The 16,450-nt window shown below is 40.3% G+C and overlaps 1 protein-coding gene across 1 annotated transcript in view; it reads left to right on the top strand.

Moving 5' to 3' along the window:
* LOC137613524 (neurexin-3b) overlaps nucleotides 1-16,450 on the top strand; it is a 253,579-nt gene that overhangs the window by 88,709 nt on the left and 148,420 nt on the right. The window contains exons 9-16 of the mRNA XM_068342822.1: nucleotides 440-643; nucleotides 2,211-2,237; nucleotides 3,419-3,538; nucleotides 4,045-4,157; nucleotides 4,414-4,682; nucleotides 5,013-5,203; nucleotides 5,796-5,969; nucleotides 8,868-8,987. Of these exons, the coding sequence (XP_068198923.1) occupies nucleotides 440-643; nucleotides 2,211-2,237; nucleotides 3,419-3,538; nucleotides 4,045-4,157; nucleotides 4,414-4,682; nucleotides 5,013-5,203; nucleotides 5,796-5,969; nucleotides 8,868-8,987 (1,218 nt within the window). The remainder of the gene's footprint in view (nucleotides 1-439; nucleotides 644-2,210; nucleotides 2,238-3,418; nucleotides 3,539-4,044; nucleotides 4,158-4,413; nucleotides 4,683-5,012; nucleotides 5,204-5,795; nucleotides 5,970-8,867; nucleotides 8,988-16,450) is intronic.

Below are 16,450 nucleotides of genomic sequence, written 5' to 3'. Positions count from 1 at the left end.
CGCCAGCTGACATTTATAAGAGGGACTTGCCAGGCAGCGGAGGAATTAGCATGATGATTTAATTTTCTGCACACTGAGCAGCGTGCGCCTCCGCCTGAGCTCCCAATCACGCTCCTGACAGCGGATGATGAATCCGGCTGCGGCCGGGCGCGCAGGGCCCGTATGTGCGCGTTTTTCCAATTGATCATATGTGAGGAGGGACATACATGTTCCAGCTTCAAACTGGGTTCATCTTCCTCGTGCGCGTGCTTGTGTGTGTCTTTGATTTCACGGCACACACTTTTTTTTTTATTTTAATCTCATCAGAAGCTTGGTTTCATAAAACTGTCACAGCGTGTCGTGTTATTATGGAGTCTTGCCCACCACCCATCCGCAGCGAAGAACCTTATACTCTTGTTAAATTAAAAGCCTCAAATTCTTCTCCTTCCTTGTTTTCCAGAGGCATCGATCCTTTCCTACGACGGCAGCATGTATATGAAAGTTGTGATACCGGCTGTCATGCACACCGAGGCCGAGGACGTCTCCCTCCGCTTCATGTCACAGCGGGCGTTCGGCCTCCTCATGGCCGCCACGTCCCGCGAGTCAGCGGACACGCTGAGACTCGAGTTGGACAGCGGCAGAGTCAAACTGACGGTCAACCTAGGTATCGTATAAACCGTCCCTGACGCCTCCCTCTTCGATCTCCAGAGGAGGACTTCTTGTTTTTGTCTTTTTTAAAATTCATTTATTATTTATTTATTTATTAATTACATTTTCTAGTCTTTCTGGAGCTAACTCATACTAAACCATTTTCTGGAGCTCGTCTTTGTAGTTGCATGTTGTTTCTCTTGGCCTGGCTGTGATTTTTATTTTATTTTATTTTATTTTTAATTTTTTTGCCTTGATGCTTACTCTAGATTTTTAGATTTATCAATCTAACATTTCAACAAAGTTATCCATGCTCTCCTGCACATCTTATCTAAAACAATTTGTTGATCACTTTAGTCATGTTCATCATTGCTACAAATTTTCCAAAGGCATATTTAGCTTTATGAATGATATTAATTGATGGCACAGTCCGTAAACATGCATCAATTCAAATGAATAATAACTTTAAATTATACTCTGCCATCTATTCTGCAAGTGAGTCTTTTATTGCAGGACTGATATTCATTCTCATCATTTGTTCCAGTTGTCTTTTTAAAATTTTTTTTAAGGTTCATGCTTTTTTTTTTTTCTCTCTTTCCATTAGTAGCTGTTTGTCTAGCTGGCATCTTCCATGCCTTGTTCAAAGATGGCATTCACCCCTTCAAAGGCCCCCGAGCCTGCGGCCCGTCTGGCAAACAGCCCGATGCCACAGCACCCAGCGCGTCTGCAGATGGTGGCACAAGTGCTACATTTAAGTGGATTGTAGGCCTTTATAGCAGACAGCCAAGAATAGATACTGTTGACATGAAGCACATGTTCACATGCAAAATAGACCCTAGCTCCTACAAAATAAAATGCACTCTTTATCCACAGCAGATAGAAACATGGAACATTGCTCCCTTAAATTTCATGTTTTTAATATGTGTTGTAGTTAAACATTTAGAGAAGAGTTTCACTTTAAAACATAATCTTAATTCTATTCATAGTAATTTGCATAGAACCCTCTGTGAGGGCGGCTCTAGGCCTCTGTACGGTGTTGGTGCTCCGTGGCTCGGTGCTGTTTGTTACCACTTTTCTGTTGTGGTTGACGGCACATGACCCTCCCGGTCACATGGATTTCAACCTACGCCTCAGATGGTGATATCACCAATCAGCATGTACATAATCATTTAAAGCTGCCTGATTTTACAGATAACTAGTCAGAAAATAATTTTCTCCTGTCGCTGGGTTGAATATTTGATGAGGCCGCTGAAAAGTTGCAAGCAATCCTTTTAGAAACGGCTCACAAAATGGCAAGTGATGTTCACATGAAACTAAATCAGAACAATAATAGACCAGTATTGGTATGATATTACTGGCCACAGAATTCAAAGTGATTAATGAAAAGAGCGGCACTGAGATTGAATTGGATTTCCAGCACCAGTATACCAATATTGATCATATCAGTCGCTTACCAGGCTGAAATGGCTGCCAGGGTCATGTGACCGTCCCCGGAAGGTGGCTTTTCTTGCTCTTGGATGTCTGCAGCTGTAACCTTGAAGGATGCGATTTCATCTGTCACTTATTCTCCCCTCCCCATCTAGACTGTGTCAGGATAAACTGTAACACCAGTAAGTCAACATTCTTGTTTTTGCAGCCTTCTTCCTTCAGTGTCTGATTAAAGCTTGTGTTTTCAGATGTCAGGGCTGAGAATCGAGAATGCAGCAAACTGATAAGGGGATTTCTCAGATAAGAAGGAAATAAGTAATAGCCTGACATCAAAGTTATGCAAATCAGACTAATGTACTTTATATGTTTTAAATGGCCCATTTTTCAAATTAAGCCAGTAAAGGAGTTTTTAATCTTTCCCTCATGCCTATAGCTACTCCCTGAACAGCAACATTTTTACTTTATGGGCTATATTGTTTTCCCAATTATACTATCATATATTACTCTGAATCTCTCTTTTTTTACCTTCTTTATTTTAACATTTTTAATGCCGGCTGTATATGGGCCTCTCAGGAGACATAGATGATGTAAGCCAGAATGCTTTTACTCATGAAAGAGATTCTTATTTTTTGTTGTTAAAATGCCCACAGGCTTGGAGAGAGAATGACAAAAATAGGTATAGTATAGTTACAGGAAAAGCCTTTCACCATTTATTAGATGATGGCATTGCCATTGAGCAGTCATACAATTAAAATTCAGACATGCACTGTATGTATATGCATGGACCAAAATAAATCACTTATGTTAATCCAGAAGTGTAGAATTTTCTGAATTGTTGATGGCATTTTTTTTTTTCAATTTGGGCAGATGAATTTCTCCTTCCAAAAAGAAATACAAAAATAAAAAAAACAACAATTAAGAATGGGGCTGTGGTGCCTTCTAGTGGTCGTATAGAAGAATGCAAATAAATCTATAATAAAATACTAAACGTTTTCTGTAACTGATCTAAAAGTCTAATAAACATATTTTAAAATAAAATTAATACAAGCATAATAAGGGCAGTCCTCTGTGTTTTTGAATCATTTCATGAGTAACCGCAAATTATTTACTATAATTTGTGATTTATTGTCTTTTATCCTCTTTTGGAAAAACAAAACCAAATTTTTGTTTAACAAGTAAGCTTCTAGGGGATCAAAACCTCATTCTATAATATTTTTAAGGTAAATTGTTTAAAAAAAAAAATCAAAATTTGAGATTACTTTCCTGGATAACTTTTGGATTCTATTGTTTTTGTTGCATAAATAAAGGTTTAGTTTGTGTTTGTGCTTCCCCCATCCCTTGACTAACTAACCCTCCTCTTCAGGCAAGGGCCCTGAGGTTCTTTATGCTGGACAAAAGGTCAACGACAATGAATGGCACTCAGTGCGAGTGTCCCGCCGTGGTAAAAACCTCAAACTCATTGTGGACGAAGACATGGCTGAAGGTAAATCTCTTGTGTTCCATGTAATTGCAAATGCGTGATGATGTGGTTTATATGTATTTTATCTCTTTTGATTTATTTGTTCAATTAATTTCCTACTCCTTTAGAAAAAAATTCAATTCTGATGCTGTTTTTTAGTATTCATCAATGTTACATTTTCAGATCAAAACGTATGTTATATAAGTCAAAGAAACATTCAGGTGACATTAACATTTCCTGTGTTATGCTTCAGGAAATGAATCGGTTTCCTCTCTACAATATTTCATTATATTGAACATTCCCATCCTGAAAAGTAATGATGCAAAAAAGTAATATCATCATTCGGGTCTTTGGTTTCATGACTTGCTTGAATATTTGCCAACATTTCTTTATGCATCAGTCTCTTCTGGTTCCTGAAGGTGAATTGGCGGGGTTACTACATCATTGTTTCTGTGTTCAGGATTAGAATACAATGTCCTTCCTCCTCTTCTACCCTTCACCCCTCTATCCTCTGGTCTCCTCCTCCTCAGGTCAGATGGCGGGCGACCACACGCGTCTGGAGTTCAACAACGTGGAGACGGGCATTTTGACCGAGAGGCGATTTGTCTCGTCCGCACCTTCCTCTTTCATTGGTCATCTTCAGGTATACAACACAATACATTCAGATGCATTAGTTCTACTCATGTTGCTCATCATCATCATCATCATCATCTCAGCCACAGATCAGCACATTGTTCCACAGATGTGTCAAATAAGCTGTTACAAGTAACAGCTTAAAATTTGGTTTTTATGATTAAAACTTTGATTTTGACAGCTCAAAGCTGAGGTTGTGGAATGACTACCAGTAATCTTAATCATCAGAACTAATCACACTACCTCTTAATTGTTTCTCTCTGCAGAGCTTAAAGTTCAATGGCATGCAGTACATTGACATGTGCAAGAATGGGGACATCGACTTCTGCGAGCTTAACGCCCGCTTTGGCATGCGCTTCATCATCGCTGACCCCGTGACCTTCAAGACCAAGGGCAGTTATTTGGGCTTGGCAACTCTGCAAGCTTATACCACAATGCATCTGTTCTTTCAGTTCAAAACCACATCATCCGATGGTTTCATCATCTTCAACAGCGGAGATGGAAATGACTTCATTGCTGTGGAGTTGGTCAAAGGGTGAGTGGGAGGCAGATGATGTAGGTGGAGGGGGGTCCGCGGTAGTTCAGTCTACTGGGTCTCGGCTTGGGGACCAGAAGGAGGATGGTTCAAGACCCATGTAGACCCACGTAAACAATTTATGGAGTGCAAACTGGAGTTGGAGAGGCTCCAGTTTCCCTCCTGAGTAATGCCAAGGTGCCTTGAGCAAGGCACCGCCCCCCAAGGAATTGCTTTTTCCCTTAACATTAATCAGCTTGTGAAAATACGAAGGGAACCGCTACATCAGCGTGCATGAATACACACCAAGGAACCATGACACGTTTATCTGCTGTGCTTCCTCCCTGCCAGGTTCATCCATTATGTGTTTGACTTGGGGAATGGACCCAGTCTACTGAAGGGTAACAGCGACAATCCACTGAACGACAACCAGTGGCACAACGTAGTCATCACCAGGGATGCCTCTAACACCCACACCCTCAAGGTGGACACAAAGTCTGTCACTCAGAATGTCAATGGTGCCAAGAACCTCGACCTCAAAGGTACCGCTTTCATGCTTGTGGAATTAGAGTTATTTCTCATTATGAAGGTTAAAGAATATCACAGAGCATCTGCTCATCTGTAATGGTATGTAAATAAGTCATTAAACAAATGCACAGCTTGACTTTGACCTCAACTTTTAAAGGCTGTGTCTCCTTGGATGTTAAGTTTTTTTTTTTACTCAATATCTTCCCTGCTTCCAGAGAACCGTCACAGCAAATCATATCTTCTGGAGGAACCGGAAGGAAGCATTTAAAACTTTCACCTCAGAGATGCCAAATTAGTATAATTAAGTCACAGTAAATGCATTAGCTTTTGTAGGAAGGATAATGCAATTGATTGTACATTTACAGGATATGACATGGCATCCAAGCCACCATAAAATACCATTAGCCAGATGCTTAGGTAGTGTGCTGCTGGCTAAAGATATTACAGTATTGTAGTATCCGTTTTTTTCACCTCAGCAAGAAAGAAAATATTTTTTCCCAAAATGATCACTCTATCTGTACATTTACTACAATATTGTCACCCTGTCAGTAAAGAGATGTGTTATGATGCTGGCACACGCATTTATCTCTCCTCTTTCACCTGCAGGTGACCTGTTTATCGGAGGTCTGGGACCCAACATGTACCAGAACCTGCCGAAGCTTGTGGTCTCACGGGAAGGCTTTCAGGGCTGCTTGGCCTCGGTTGACCTCAACGGCCGCCTGCCAGACCTCATCAACGACGCCCTTTTCCGCAGTGGGCAGATTGAGCGTGGCTGTGAAGGTACAGATGGCCCGTAGCGTTTAAGAATCATGACCTGCTGCGTGAGATTTATTAGTCTACTTAGAAGTCTCTTCGGAAGCCCTTGAAGCCACTTGCCGGCATTTGTAATTCTACTTATCTTCTTTTTTCATCACCAGGCACTTGTCACATCACGAGAAATAATTTGTCTTTCCATTTCTGTAAAAATGGCCTGTTAACTTTTTATGTGGCATCACTGTATTTTAAGTGCTAATGGGAAATTAAGGAATATCTTTGAAAGATTAAAAACCAGCCAAAATTGTTGGACTTTTTTTAAATTGTGGATTCAAAAGTGATACATTTAAAGAAAATACAACTCCACGACCTGCACTTCCATTTGTTATTTATTTATTTACTTGCTTGCTTACTTATTTATTTATGGATTTATTTATCTTTACTGTTACTGCAAGTTACTGCTGATGTGGTATTAATATATATACTGTACTGCCTCTTCATCTTTATGATGAGGCTCTAACCATCAGTATTCTCCAGAAGGAACTGTCAGAGCTGAACAAATCCTTATTTATTTCATCTTTCATCAATGTTCAAATACCTATAATGTATTCGATTGTTTGACACGTAGTTCTTCATATGACCTCTAGAGGACAGCATAAGATTAAAACATGTTCCAGATGACACACATGCGCTTCTTTCAAGAGAAGACTATTTGTAAAAAGCCAACTATTTTGTTCAAATATAAAGACTACATATCATTATGTAAAAGATCTATAGTAGAGCTGAACCCCTCACTAACCATTCAACAGCTTTCCCCTCTGTTACATTCTACCAAAGTGACAAACATGCAAGCTTAACAAACACTAATGATGCCAGTCCCACACTAACCTTTACTCTTGTTTTCCGCTGTGCTCTGTTCTGTTTGTTGTTGTTTTTTTTTTCTGCGCTAACAAAGTTGGTTTCACCAAAGCCGACCTGCAAGGTAGACAGTTAAAAACTCAGCCTCATAGAGGCCTGCTCGCATGAAAGTCTGCTGTGTGCAATGCATCGTGGGTGTCACCATGGCGATAATGTACCCCTCGGTGCTGCAGAGGTGACTCGTTCTCTGAAAAGAAAAGTGAATATACAGTATATATATATATATATATATATATATATATATATATATAAAAGAGAGAGAGACACATTAACAAACTGGAAAAATAATGATTGTTATACTGCTGCAAAGTGGAAGGCCATATGTTGAATTTTCTCATTAAACTGTAAGATAAATTTACATAAATGGTCTAAAAATATATTTGCTTTCTTTCTACAGTTGCCAAATGTGTGGAATCTTATCTTGAGGAGTTGGAGCACAAACTCATTATCGAGAACAGAGTGCTCAGGTCACAGAATTGACACTCAAACAGTGCAGAAATGACAGATTATGACAGACACTGTGTTTATGTGAAAATGCCAGCTGTGACACATCACAGACTGACATGACAGGAACAGACTGTCACCAAATGTCTAAATGTCTCATGCATCAGACCTTTTTCTGTGTCTCTCGCATTAAAAAAAAACAAAAAAAACCCAGGCTTTTTATTTGCCCCTTCAACCAGATGAGTTTTTCAGAGATCGAGCGACCTCCTGCTGCAACGCTCAACAGCCAAATGTTGTATTTCTCACATTTACAAAGGAGAACCGATGTGTGCACGCAAACAAAATACCCATCCTGATGTGACATAAGAATATGTATGCACACATGACGCCTGGTTGACTATAGTTACATTACACAGTAAACGCACTTTCAGCCTGCAAAACTTACTCTGCTGTCCACCACAAACGTCCTCTCTGTCTTCACTTTGTTTTGCACAAGACGATCTTCGTCAACATGGTTTACTTGCACTTGTCTGTCATTTATTTGAATTTGTTGATTTTAGTTTCCGTTCCATACTTATTTTTGTGGTTATCAGAAGAGTTCCTGTCAAGGTTCCCCCACATTTCCGTCTAGACTCCAATGGAGGAATTGTTTATCTCATTATCTATGCTGTGCACTCATCCTTATCTGCATTCCCTCTCTGTATGCGTATTCAAAGGTAAGATCTATGTGTGGTGTGCAGGAATGGAAAACACACATTCAGTTTGACTTTGAATACCCTCCTCAACTCCCGTCTGACTGAAGTGCATACGCGAGGATATGCACTACATGTTCAAGTGCTCTTAATGTTCCTTTTCTCCTCCGCTCTTCAAAAACAATCAGCTTGTCTCGTGTGTCTGGTGTTCACTGCATATTCACACTGAAAGGGAAAATCTACAGGACCACATTAATAATGCCATTTCTTTTAAATAAGTGTTGTTTAATGGATTTATTGTCATTTGTCAAAAGGTTCTTTATTTCATGTCTCGTCTTGCTTGTTCACAGAGGGAATGCAGGGTTTCCTGTGATAAAATGTTTTTTTGTTTTTTTTCTAATTACCTGTTGGAATGACTAAAACATATGCATGCCCACAGGCACATAAGAAGAAGACATTTGTGGGGAGCTTGACAATGCCGTCGCTTCGAGCTTAGCTGGGGTGCAATTCAGCTCGTGTCTTAAACTAAACTAGCATGCATTACGGCAGCTTTTACAGTAATTAGCCGAAGTAAAGTCTTAAGCTGTCACTAAGCATTCTGTTGATCCTGTGAAAGCCTGGCGCTAGCTTTGACCAGCACAAAACAGGATTCCCTCGCCTGTTTTTTTAAGTGAATTGTACCACGGGTCAGGCTCCCTGTGGCGACACTGTCTGCTTCTCGTTCTTTCTTCTAGGCCCACATCCTCTCTCTGTAGTGTATTACTTCTTCTGCATGAGTCTTGCATTGTTGAAGCCCATTAGATCGCTCTTACTGTTACTTAACAGCTCCTTCCTGCTGCGCCTTTCTCTCCCTCCCTTACCTTTTTGTCAGGCCCGAGTACGACCTGCCAGGAAGACTCTTGTGCCAACATGGGTGTTTGCATTCAGCAGTGGGAGAACTTCACCTGCGATTGCTCCATGACGTCGTACTCGGGGACGCACTGCAATGACCGTGAGTACTGCTGGGCTCATGTGTTCATTAAAGGAGAACTACACTGATTTTTAAATGTCAAAGTTAATATATGTATAAGGGAGTGCTAATCAGCATGTTGAAGAGTTCTCCTGCTAATGGAATGAAATTGCTTGAGTGGGACTGATTTCAACTTGTAGACTTGATGTTATTTCAGCAGAACGCCTTTGTTACAAACTGTGTGAACAGAGTTTGAAAGATATGGCCATTTACCAGACGTGACAGGTCTTTGAATAGTCAAGTTGCTTTTTGGAATAGCTGTTTTAAGAAGTAAAAATCAGTATATTTGAGCTGCCTCTGTGCTAGTGTGGTTTATTGAAAATCCCCACAGCTTGGATGTGACATTATGACGTGCAGCAATGTCGCATCACAAACACACACTATAAATGCAGAATAACCCAAATGGAGCCATACCATCCTGTCTTCAGAGAGCACCATGTCCTTGACTCAAGGACTCAAAAGATGTTTCAATCATTTTCGTAATAAGCTTTTGTGAGATTTGTGGCATGAAAGTAGAGCTGAGAGCTTAATGGAATCCTTAAATGAAGAAAATGAGAAGATGCTGTCGGTTTTGGAGTATTTTTATTCCCTTGTTCTGGAAGCAGTGTGGGCATTTTGTTGTAACAGGTTTGCTTGATGTCCTAAGATTCCTCATTTACGGCTCTTTTGAACGGCCGTGACCAATGATGTGTAAAATATCCACTTCTACCTCAATTGGCTTTTCATGAATGCCCTTCAAATAGCTATCCTAGGAGTGTGAGCTTGTGTGTGTGTGTGTGTGTGTGTGTGTGTGTGTGTGTGTGTGTGTGTGTGTGTGCAGGGATCTCTCATTCCCATGACACCAGGGGACTTCCCCCAGAAATCAGGGTTTGCCGTCTTTCATTTAGCGGTTAATAGTAGGGGCATTCTGCTGCAGGGCCAAACTAATGAGGTGGTAGAGGATGTTAGCAGAGCTGCTCGCTGCGTGTGCCGCCGTCCCCCCAATCATCTCAGACCTTTCTGATGTCAGACCCGGCCGCTGTGTACGATGTGATATCTCTCAAATGCTTCCCCTCTCTTCCTTTTATCGCCTTCTCCTCTCACCCCTCCTCTTTCTTTCCTCTCTCTGCAAAAGATGATGTTATGCCGGTCGTGTAATCGACTTCTCTTCTCGCTTGGTAATGAAAGCTGTGTGTTTATGTCCTAATTAGAGATGAGAAGGCTTCGTGAAGTCACCCCCTGGTGGGGGCCTGGGAGGACTTTGACGGAGCTTTAATTGATTTCCAATCGCCACAGACATATTTCGTCTTGAAAGACAAGAGCTTGGATAGAAAGTGTTTTATATCTCATGCCACTGCAGTGCTCCTATTCTTGCTTTTGGAGATAGATATTCACTAATATTGACTAGACTGTCCAAGCGTATAATAGGATCCTTAACTGAGCTCTATTACCTGTAATGGGAATTTCTTTGTTGATCTTCTCCTTACCTTTCTTTATTTAGTTTAGCAGATAGTTTCTAGTTATTGTGTTACATGAAATACATAAATTCAAGCCAACATGTAGTTTGGTTTGTGAGGACCAAGTACGATCCTCATTATGATGACGTCATGTGCACCTGTGCGACCACAGGAGGTCATGCCATTATGTCGCCCACCACCAGGTGGCGGTAAATCCTAATGCAGGACTCTACCATGTTTTTTAGCTCAGAGAAAATGAGACGCAATCCCTGGAGCATGAAATCAGCTTTCCTGTTATTTTCCTGCACTGCTTTTCCTCTTGTATGTCGTTTTGTCTTATCTACCACACCCCATACAGAGCCACAGCCCATGCAATTCCTGTAATTATAGATCATGGAGAGAATATTTTGGGAACTACACAATATACAATCAAACATAATAAAATGCAATCATATTGACAAATGTTTGGTTTGATTGGAGTGGCGATGAAGATGAGGAACGTAGACTTCACCCTTGAGTGTGTGTGATCCTGGAATTCAGAGAGCATGATGCTATGAAAGAATTTCTAATTAACAATGTGCTAGTGGAGCGATTCCCTCCATTTCTCCCAGTTGTTCCCTCTCTTTTGGCTGGCAGCAAATATCAGTAATTGTCTGCTTCTGTGAGTCCGTCTAGACTCATTGTCCAAATGAAAAAAAATTGAACAAAGTGCAGAGAACATTTCTGCTAGCGAAGCCTCTTGCTGTGCCAACAGTGCTGAATGTTAGTGTAGAGCCTCCGTGCCGTCTTTCGACTCCTCCATTGCTACAAACAGGGCTCTAGGTGGGTAAGAAAAAACTCAGCAGGCAAGAACTCTCTGTGCTCCTTCCATTTATTTTTGTGTATCCCTTTGCACCAAACAGAACATTTTTGGAGTCACTTGGACAATCTGGAGGTACATGTTGTGCCTCTCTCTAAATAAAAAGAAGGGAGGGCGGTCTCTTTTTATAGCGTTTTTATCCCTCTCTGTTCTAGCTCACCGCTTTTGTCATGCACATTTCCATCTCCCTGTCGTCTCGCATCCATCCCAATTTTTTTCTCCCCCCTTTCTCCCTTTTTTCCTGTTTCTCTCCTTTATTCCTTCTTTAGCAGAGCCTTCCCATCAGGTTCCATGCATATGTCAGAGTTTCACTTATATCCAAGGACATAGGAGCTCTAGGCCAAGCAAGAGAAACAGCGGCCACTCCTCTTCCACATCCAGAACAATTACTCAACTTACGTAATAGAATTATCTCTGCAAAGGTCATTGTTCCACAGCAGGAATGTAGAGAGCAAATGAAGACATGGAGTGAGAAGGAAGTGGGAGACAAGAAAGAGAAAACTCTGTCGGGTTTGATACTGAGGTCAAGCCACTCATGTTTAGTTATGAATTTCTCTGAGTGCACAGATTCCAACAAACCTTCCCCTCAACCACCTGTCCATCATTTATTTTTCAAGTTATGCTAGCTGGTTCTGTAAATGACATGCTCAAGATGCTCCATTTTTTATTGTATTTTTGAAAATAAATAATCAAGGCATCGGCCTTAAAGTCAGTTTTCTTCAACTAGAAAGGAGGAAAAGTAAAAGACGAAAAAATCCACACAAATGAAATGAGAACATTGATGAATACAGATATAGATGTGGCATCTTAACAGTATAACACCATGTAATCAGCCAGTGAAGTTGGGGGATGCCAAGATCAACCTGGAATAGTGATCTCCAAATGAGAAGAAGAGGACAGGTGTTTTTTCCAGGTATTTTTTTAAATACATGTAAGAAATGTGAAAGAACCTTTTGGCTAAGAAATATGAAAACATTTGACTTTAAATATCACAGGTAGATCAGAAATGGACCAAAAGTGGGCCAAGAGAATTATTTGTCTTCAGGGCACAACCTGTCCCAAAATCCCACTTTGAAATCATCTGACTGTCTTTGTTGTAAAAAGAGAGGATTATCTTAACCAGAAATACCCATGCAGCTTAAACATTACATGACCAGGAAGCTTTCACAACAGAAATCATAAAGCGTAAAGATCTGACAGCCACCTGATGTATTGGCACAAAGGAGTATGTCTTAAAAGATGAAGGTTTTCCGCTTTGAGGAAACTGTGCCTGTTGTGCAGATGTTGCTTCAGGGAAAAAAGTGTAATTGCCTCCCATCAACAAAGTGTAACTGGCCCAAACACACCCATACACAAGATGCCAAACATAAAGGTGTCCCTCCAAGGTTTATAATCTTTCTTCTTCTCTATCACTTTATCATTCCCTTCCCTGTTTTTTGTGATATCTGTATTGAAACAAGAGCTACACCTCCAGCCCTTGGGGGGTATGGGGGATGGGGGTGGGGGTCTAATAAACTGTGCAGCTACAGGCCGATCAGGCTAATGATGCTTACCTATCGCTACATTGAGTCTCTGTGATAACACTGGGTGATATGTGTGTCAATGGATGTCTCACAGCCATGCTCAGAACTGCTGCATAATTGAAATATATATATATATATATATATATATATATATATATATATATATATATATATATATATATATATATATATATATATATATATATATATATATATATACACACACACACACACAGTATGGTGTTTTGTAGCCTGAATGCCCCACGGCCAGAAAAAAAAAGGAAGTAAAGCAGGTATAAGGATAACAATTGTAGGATGTGTTGTTCCACATGTGTGTTCAGGTAATGTGCAGTTGTCAATATTTTTGACTCATTTTTGTTGCATTAAGCTAGTTTACTTTAAAATTCACTTTTTTTTTATCATTGTCATATAATCTTTACATTTGAACAAATCAAAGTATTGTTTTAGTTTTTGTATTTTAGGCAATGTGCACATTTGATTTGTTAGCGTCACTCACCAGTACTCATTGTGTGTATCCTCAGGGTTTAGCATTTCCTTTATCATGAAAGTAGCTTGGATTACATTTTCTATGTTTTAATAGTGTTTGCATTCATGTTTAGTAGCTCCTATTCTTCATTGAGTTTGTTGCTAGATGTCGTAGAGCATTACCAGACCATCTGTCAATCAGTAGAATGCATGCAATAGAAGTTGAGCATGAGAAAGTGTGAAATATGCAGCATGTTCGTACATGTGCATGCCTGTAGCTAAAATGGAAACAACAGATGATTTATAGATAAGACATACTTTTTAAAATACTTTTTAAAAACTGCCAGGCAGGAGGCCTAGAGGAAGACCAAAGAGGAGGTTTATGGATGTAGTGAAAGAGGACATGAAGGTAGTTGGTGTGAGAGAAGAGGATTCAAAGGACAGGGCTAGATGGAGGAAATTGATTCGCTGTGGCGACCCCTGAAGGGAAAAGCCGAAAGGAAAAGAAGAAGACACACTTTTTAAAATAGGATGAGGTTACACCATGTTAGTAGTTCACATGTGACGAGACAGGTATGTTCTCTGTCAAAGGTACTATATTCATGATCTCAGCTGTGGAGGTGTCTAAAAAAATTAAAATATATAGCCGTGATATTAGAAAAAATGGCCCCCACCAGCCAGCCAATAGTGGCAGCTCTTTGTTGGCCCTTTTCCCTGATTTGTTTCTGGGGACCAATGATTTGCTTGGTTAGGCTCTCCTGATGGCGCACCCCCGGGATACAGATTTTTCATGGCTCTGTGACATCACAGTTACATTCCTCCTCCTGCACATAGGAAAACTTTGGATGTTCTCTTACTGTGATAAATACAATCATGACTTCCACAGTTGTTTGTGGATACAACTTGTCCCAGAGTTCCTGCAAGCTGCCTCAGCGAGGGCACAAGAGAGATGTTGTATTGAATGAGAGAGGGAGGGAATGATTGAGTTGAGCACATTACAGACAGTTACGATGAGGAACATCCATCTGTTTTGGTGCCAGGCGGGCAACCTTGAGGCTGTCAGAGCTTTCCCAGCACCCACCCTGGCCCTTACAACCTGAGTGCTACAGACACATCCATCAACTCGTGCTCTTAGACACATTTCAGGAGTGCAGGCAACACATACAAATCACCCAAACAATACCCCTAACACCTTGCTTGAATTTCAGGGTTTTGGGCAGGAATATGTCTTGAGTAAACGCAGTTTTCTTCTGCAACGTTTTCGTGCTTGTCTCGCTTATCATTGTTACCTGTCACTGATTTTTCTGGTCTTTCTGCAAAGAAGTTGAAATCGTTTTTTCTTTAAGCCATTTCTCCTACTGCTTTCTGTTGTCACATTGTAAAAATAAATACAATTTTTTTTGGTAAAAACATGTTTAAATCCATTTCTGGGTTTTTGCAGGTAAGGCAAGTACAGGACACAGTTAAGTTATGTCTTATAAAAAAGCATAATTTGATAGCTTGAAGTTTTTAACTGTGACAGCAGGCAGAAAAAAACTTCCACGTCTAGAAGGGGCTTTGTGACGGGTAGAGACGTCGAGCCATCGAACATCCCTGATGTTTTTCATCAGGTGAAGGCATTTAAAGGCAATTGCCTCTGACATTTTAATTTCCATCAGCAGGCAGTCCACTCTCACTCCTGAGCAATGAAGGGCCTCACTCCCTGCTGTTTTGCGCCTGTTAGCCCTCTGCCAGTGGCGTTCATGCATGTGAAATATCCTTGAATTATGTAAATTAAGCTAAATGTTTAACTCCATGACTTTGTTTGAGCAGTAATTAAGACAACATTACATCCTCTCCCACATAATTTAAAAGGAACCAGAGTTGGTCTAACTGACCATCTTTAGTATACACTGTAGAATATGAACATTGTGTTCTAGATGGAGAACATTCTTTCAGTCAAATCAAATTATATTTACCAACTGATTGAGAATGCCATTCTCTCAGCAGTGCTGACAGGAGGCATAACACTTTCTGAAATAACACTTGAGTTATTGCTGAACAAAGAGATTACATTGAAAATGCATCCTTGACCTTGAAATCAGGACAGAAAAGCATTTAAGAAGTGTTCGGTCTGTTTTAGTAAATGTGGATCGATGTAATTCAGTTGCTTGACAGTGTTATGAATCACAAGTTATAAAGTTGGTGTAGGAGAGTGCTTCTTTCATCTGTTCATCAATGACGTTTTGAACAATGGTTGGTCTTGCTTCTGTGTCAAATGGTGTATGCAGCAGGATTTCTGAATTCTGAATAGAAAGTTTTCTTCATTGAAAGTGCAAGATACAATTCACAAAGTACTGTGCCTTGCCACCAACATTTTGCACCTGGTGAAAATCTGGGCTCCTTGTTGGAAGGTAAACAGATTAATTTTTTTCTATGTAGTATGTGCAGTCTGCATCATTTTCTGGTGCTAATTTTACTGAGGGTGTTTATCCCAACTTAGCAGATCAGACACTCACAAGCTGGTAATGACTCATTTTGTGACACTTACAATCTGACCAAAAATTGTTGTTGAACAATGTTTAAATCCAGGAAAAATCACTTTTTCAGGGCTCAATGTTCACCTCATGATAATTATCAACTTCTCAACTCTAGTTTTTGGCTCTCTCTCCCTGCTCATTCTGTCAGAGTCCCGCTTTGCTTCACACTCTGCCTGCTATTTGTTTTTCTCAGCTTCATTGCTAGATGCCTGTAATTATTTTGTCAGCAGTTTCCTAGTTCATCACCCCCTACAGATGGTCCTCACAGATTTTCACGGTAGATTTTCCTAACTTGCTCCCAGAGTTTGCAGCCATTGTGTACAGATTTCCGACACTTGTCTAATAGGAGTCATCAAAGAAACAACTTTAATGGCCTGATTGTTGTCTGAGGCACAGACTGGTGCATTGAGATTCTTTACCTTTATCGAATATGAATCACCATTGGAGAAGTTTCTTTGAGTTGGCCGGATTTCCCACTTTGTGCTAGTCTGCTTTTTATAGACAAATGTTGACCATAAATAAATCATTCTAGAAACATGAGGGCATCCCAATTCATTATTACTGGTAAATGTATATACTGTACATACATGCATAAAGTACATGACATGTCATACATGTGGGT

Source organism: Antennarius striatus, chromosome 19, assembly GCF_040054535.1.
Source record: "Antennarius striatus isolate MH-2024 chromosome 19, ASM4005453v1, whole genome shotgun sequence".
NCBI lineage: Eukaryota > Metazoa > Chordata > Actinopteri > Lophiiformes > Antennariidae > Antennarius > Antennarius striatus.
The sequence above is the reverse complement of the archived record's forward strand: the minus strand, read 5'-3'. Positions and strand labels throughout refer to the sequence as shown.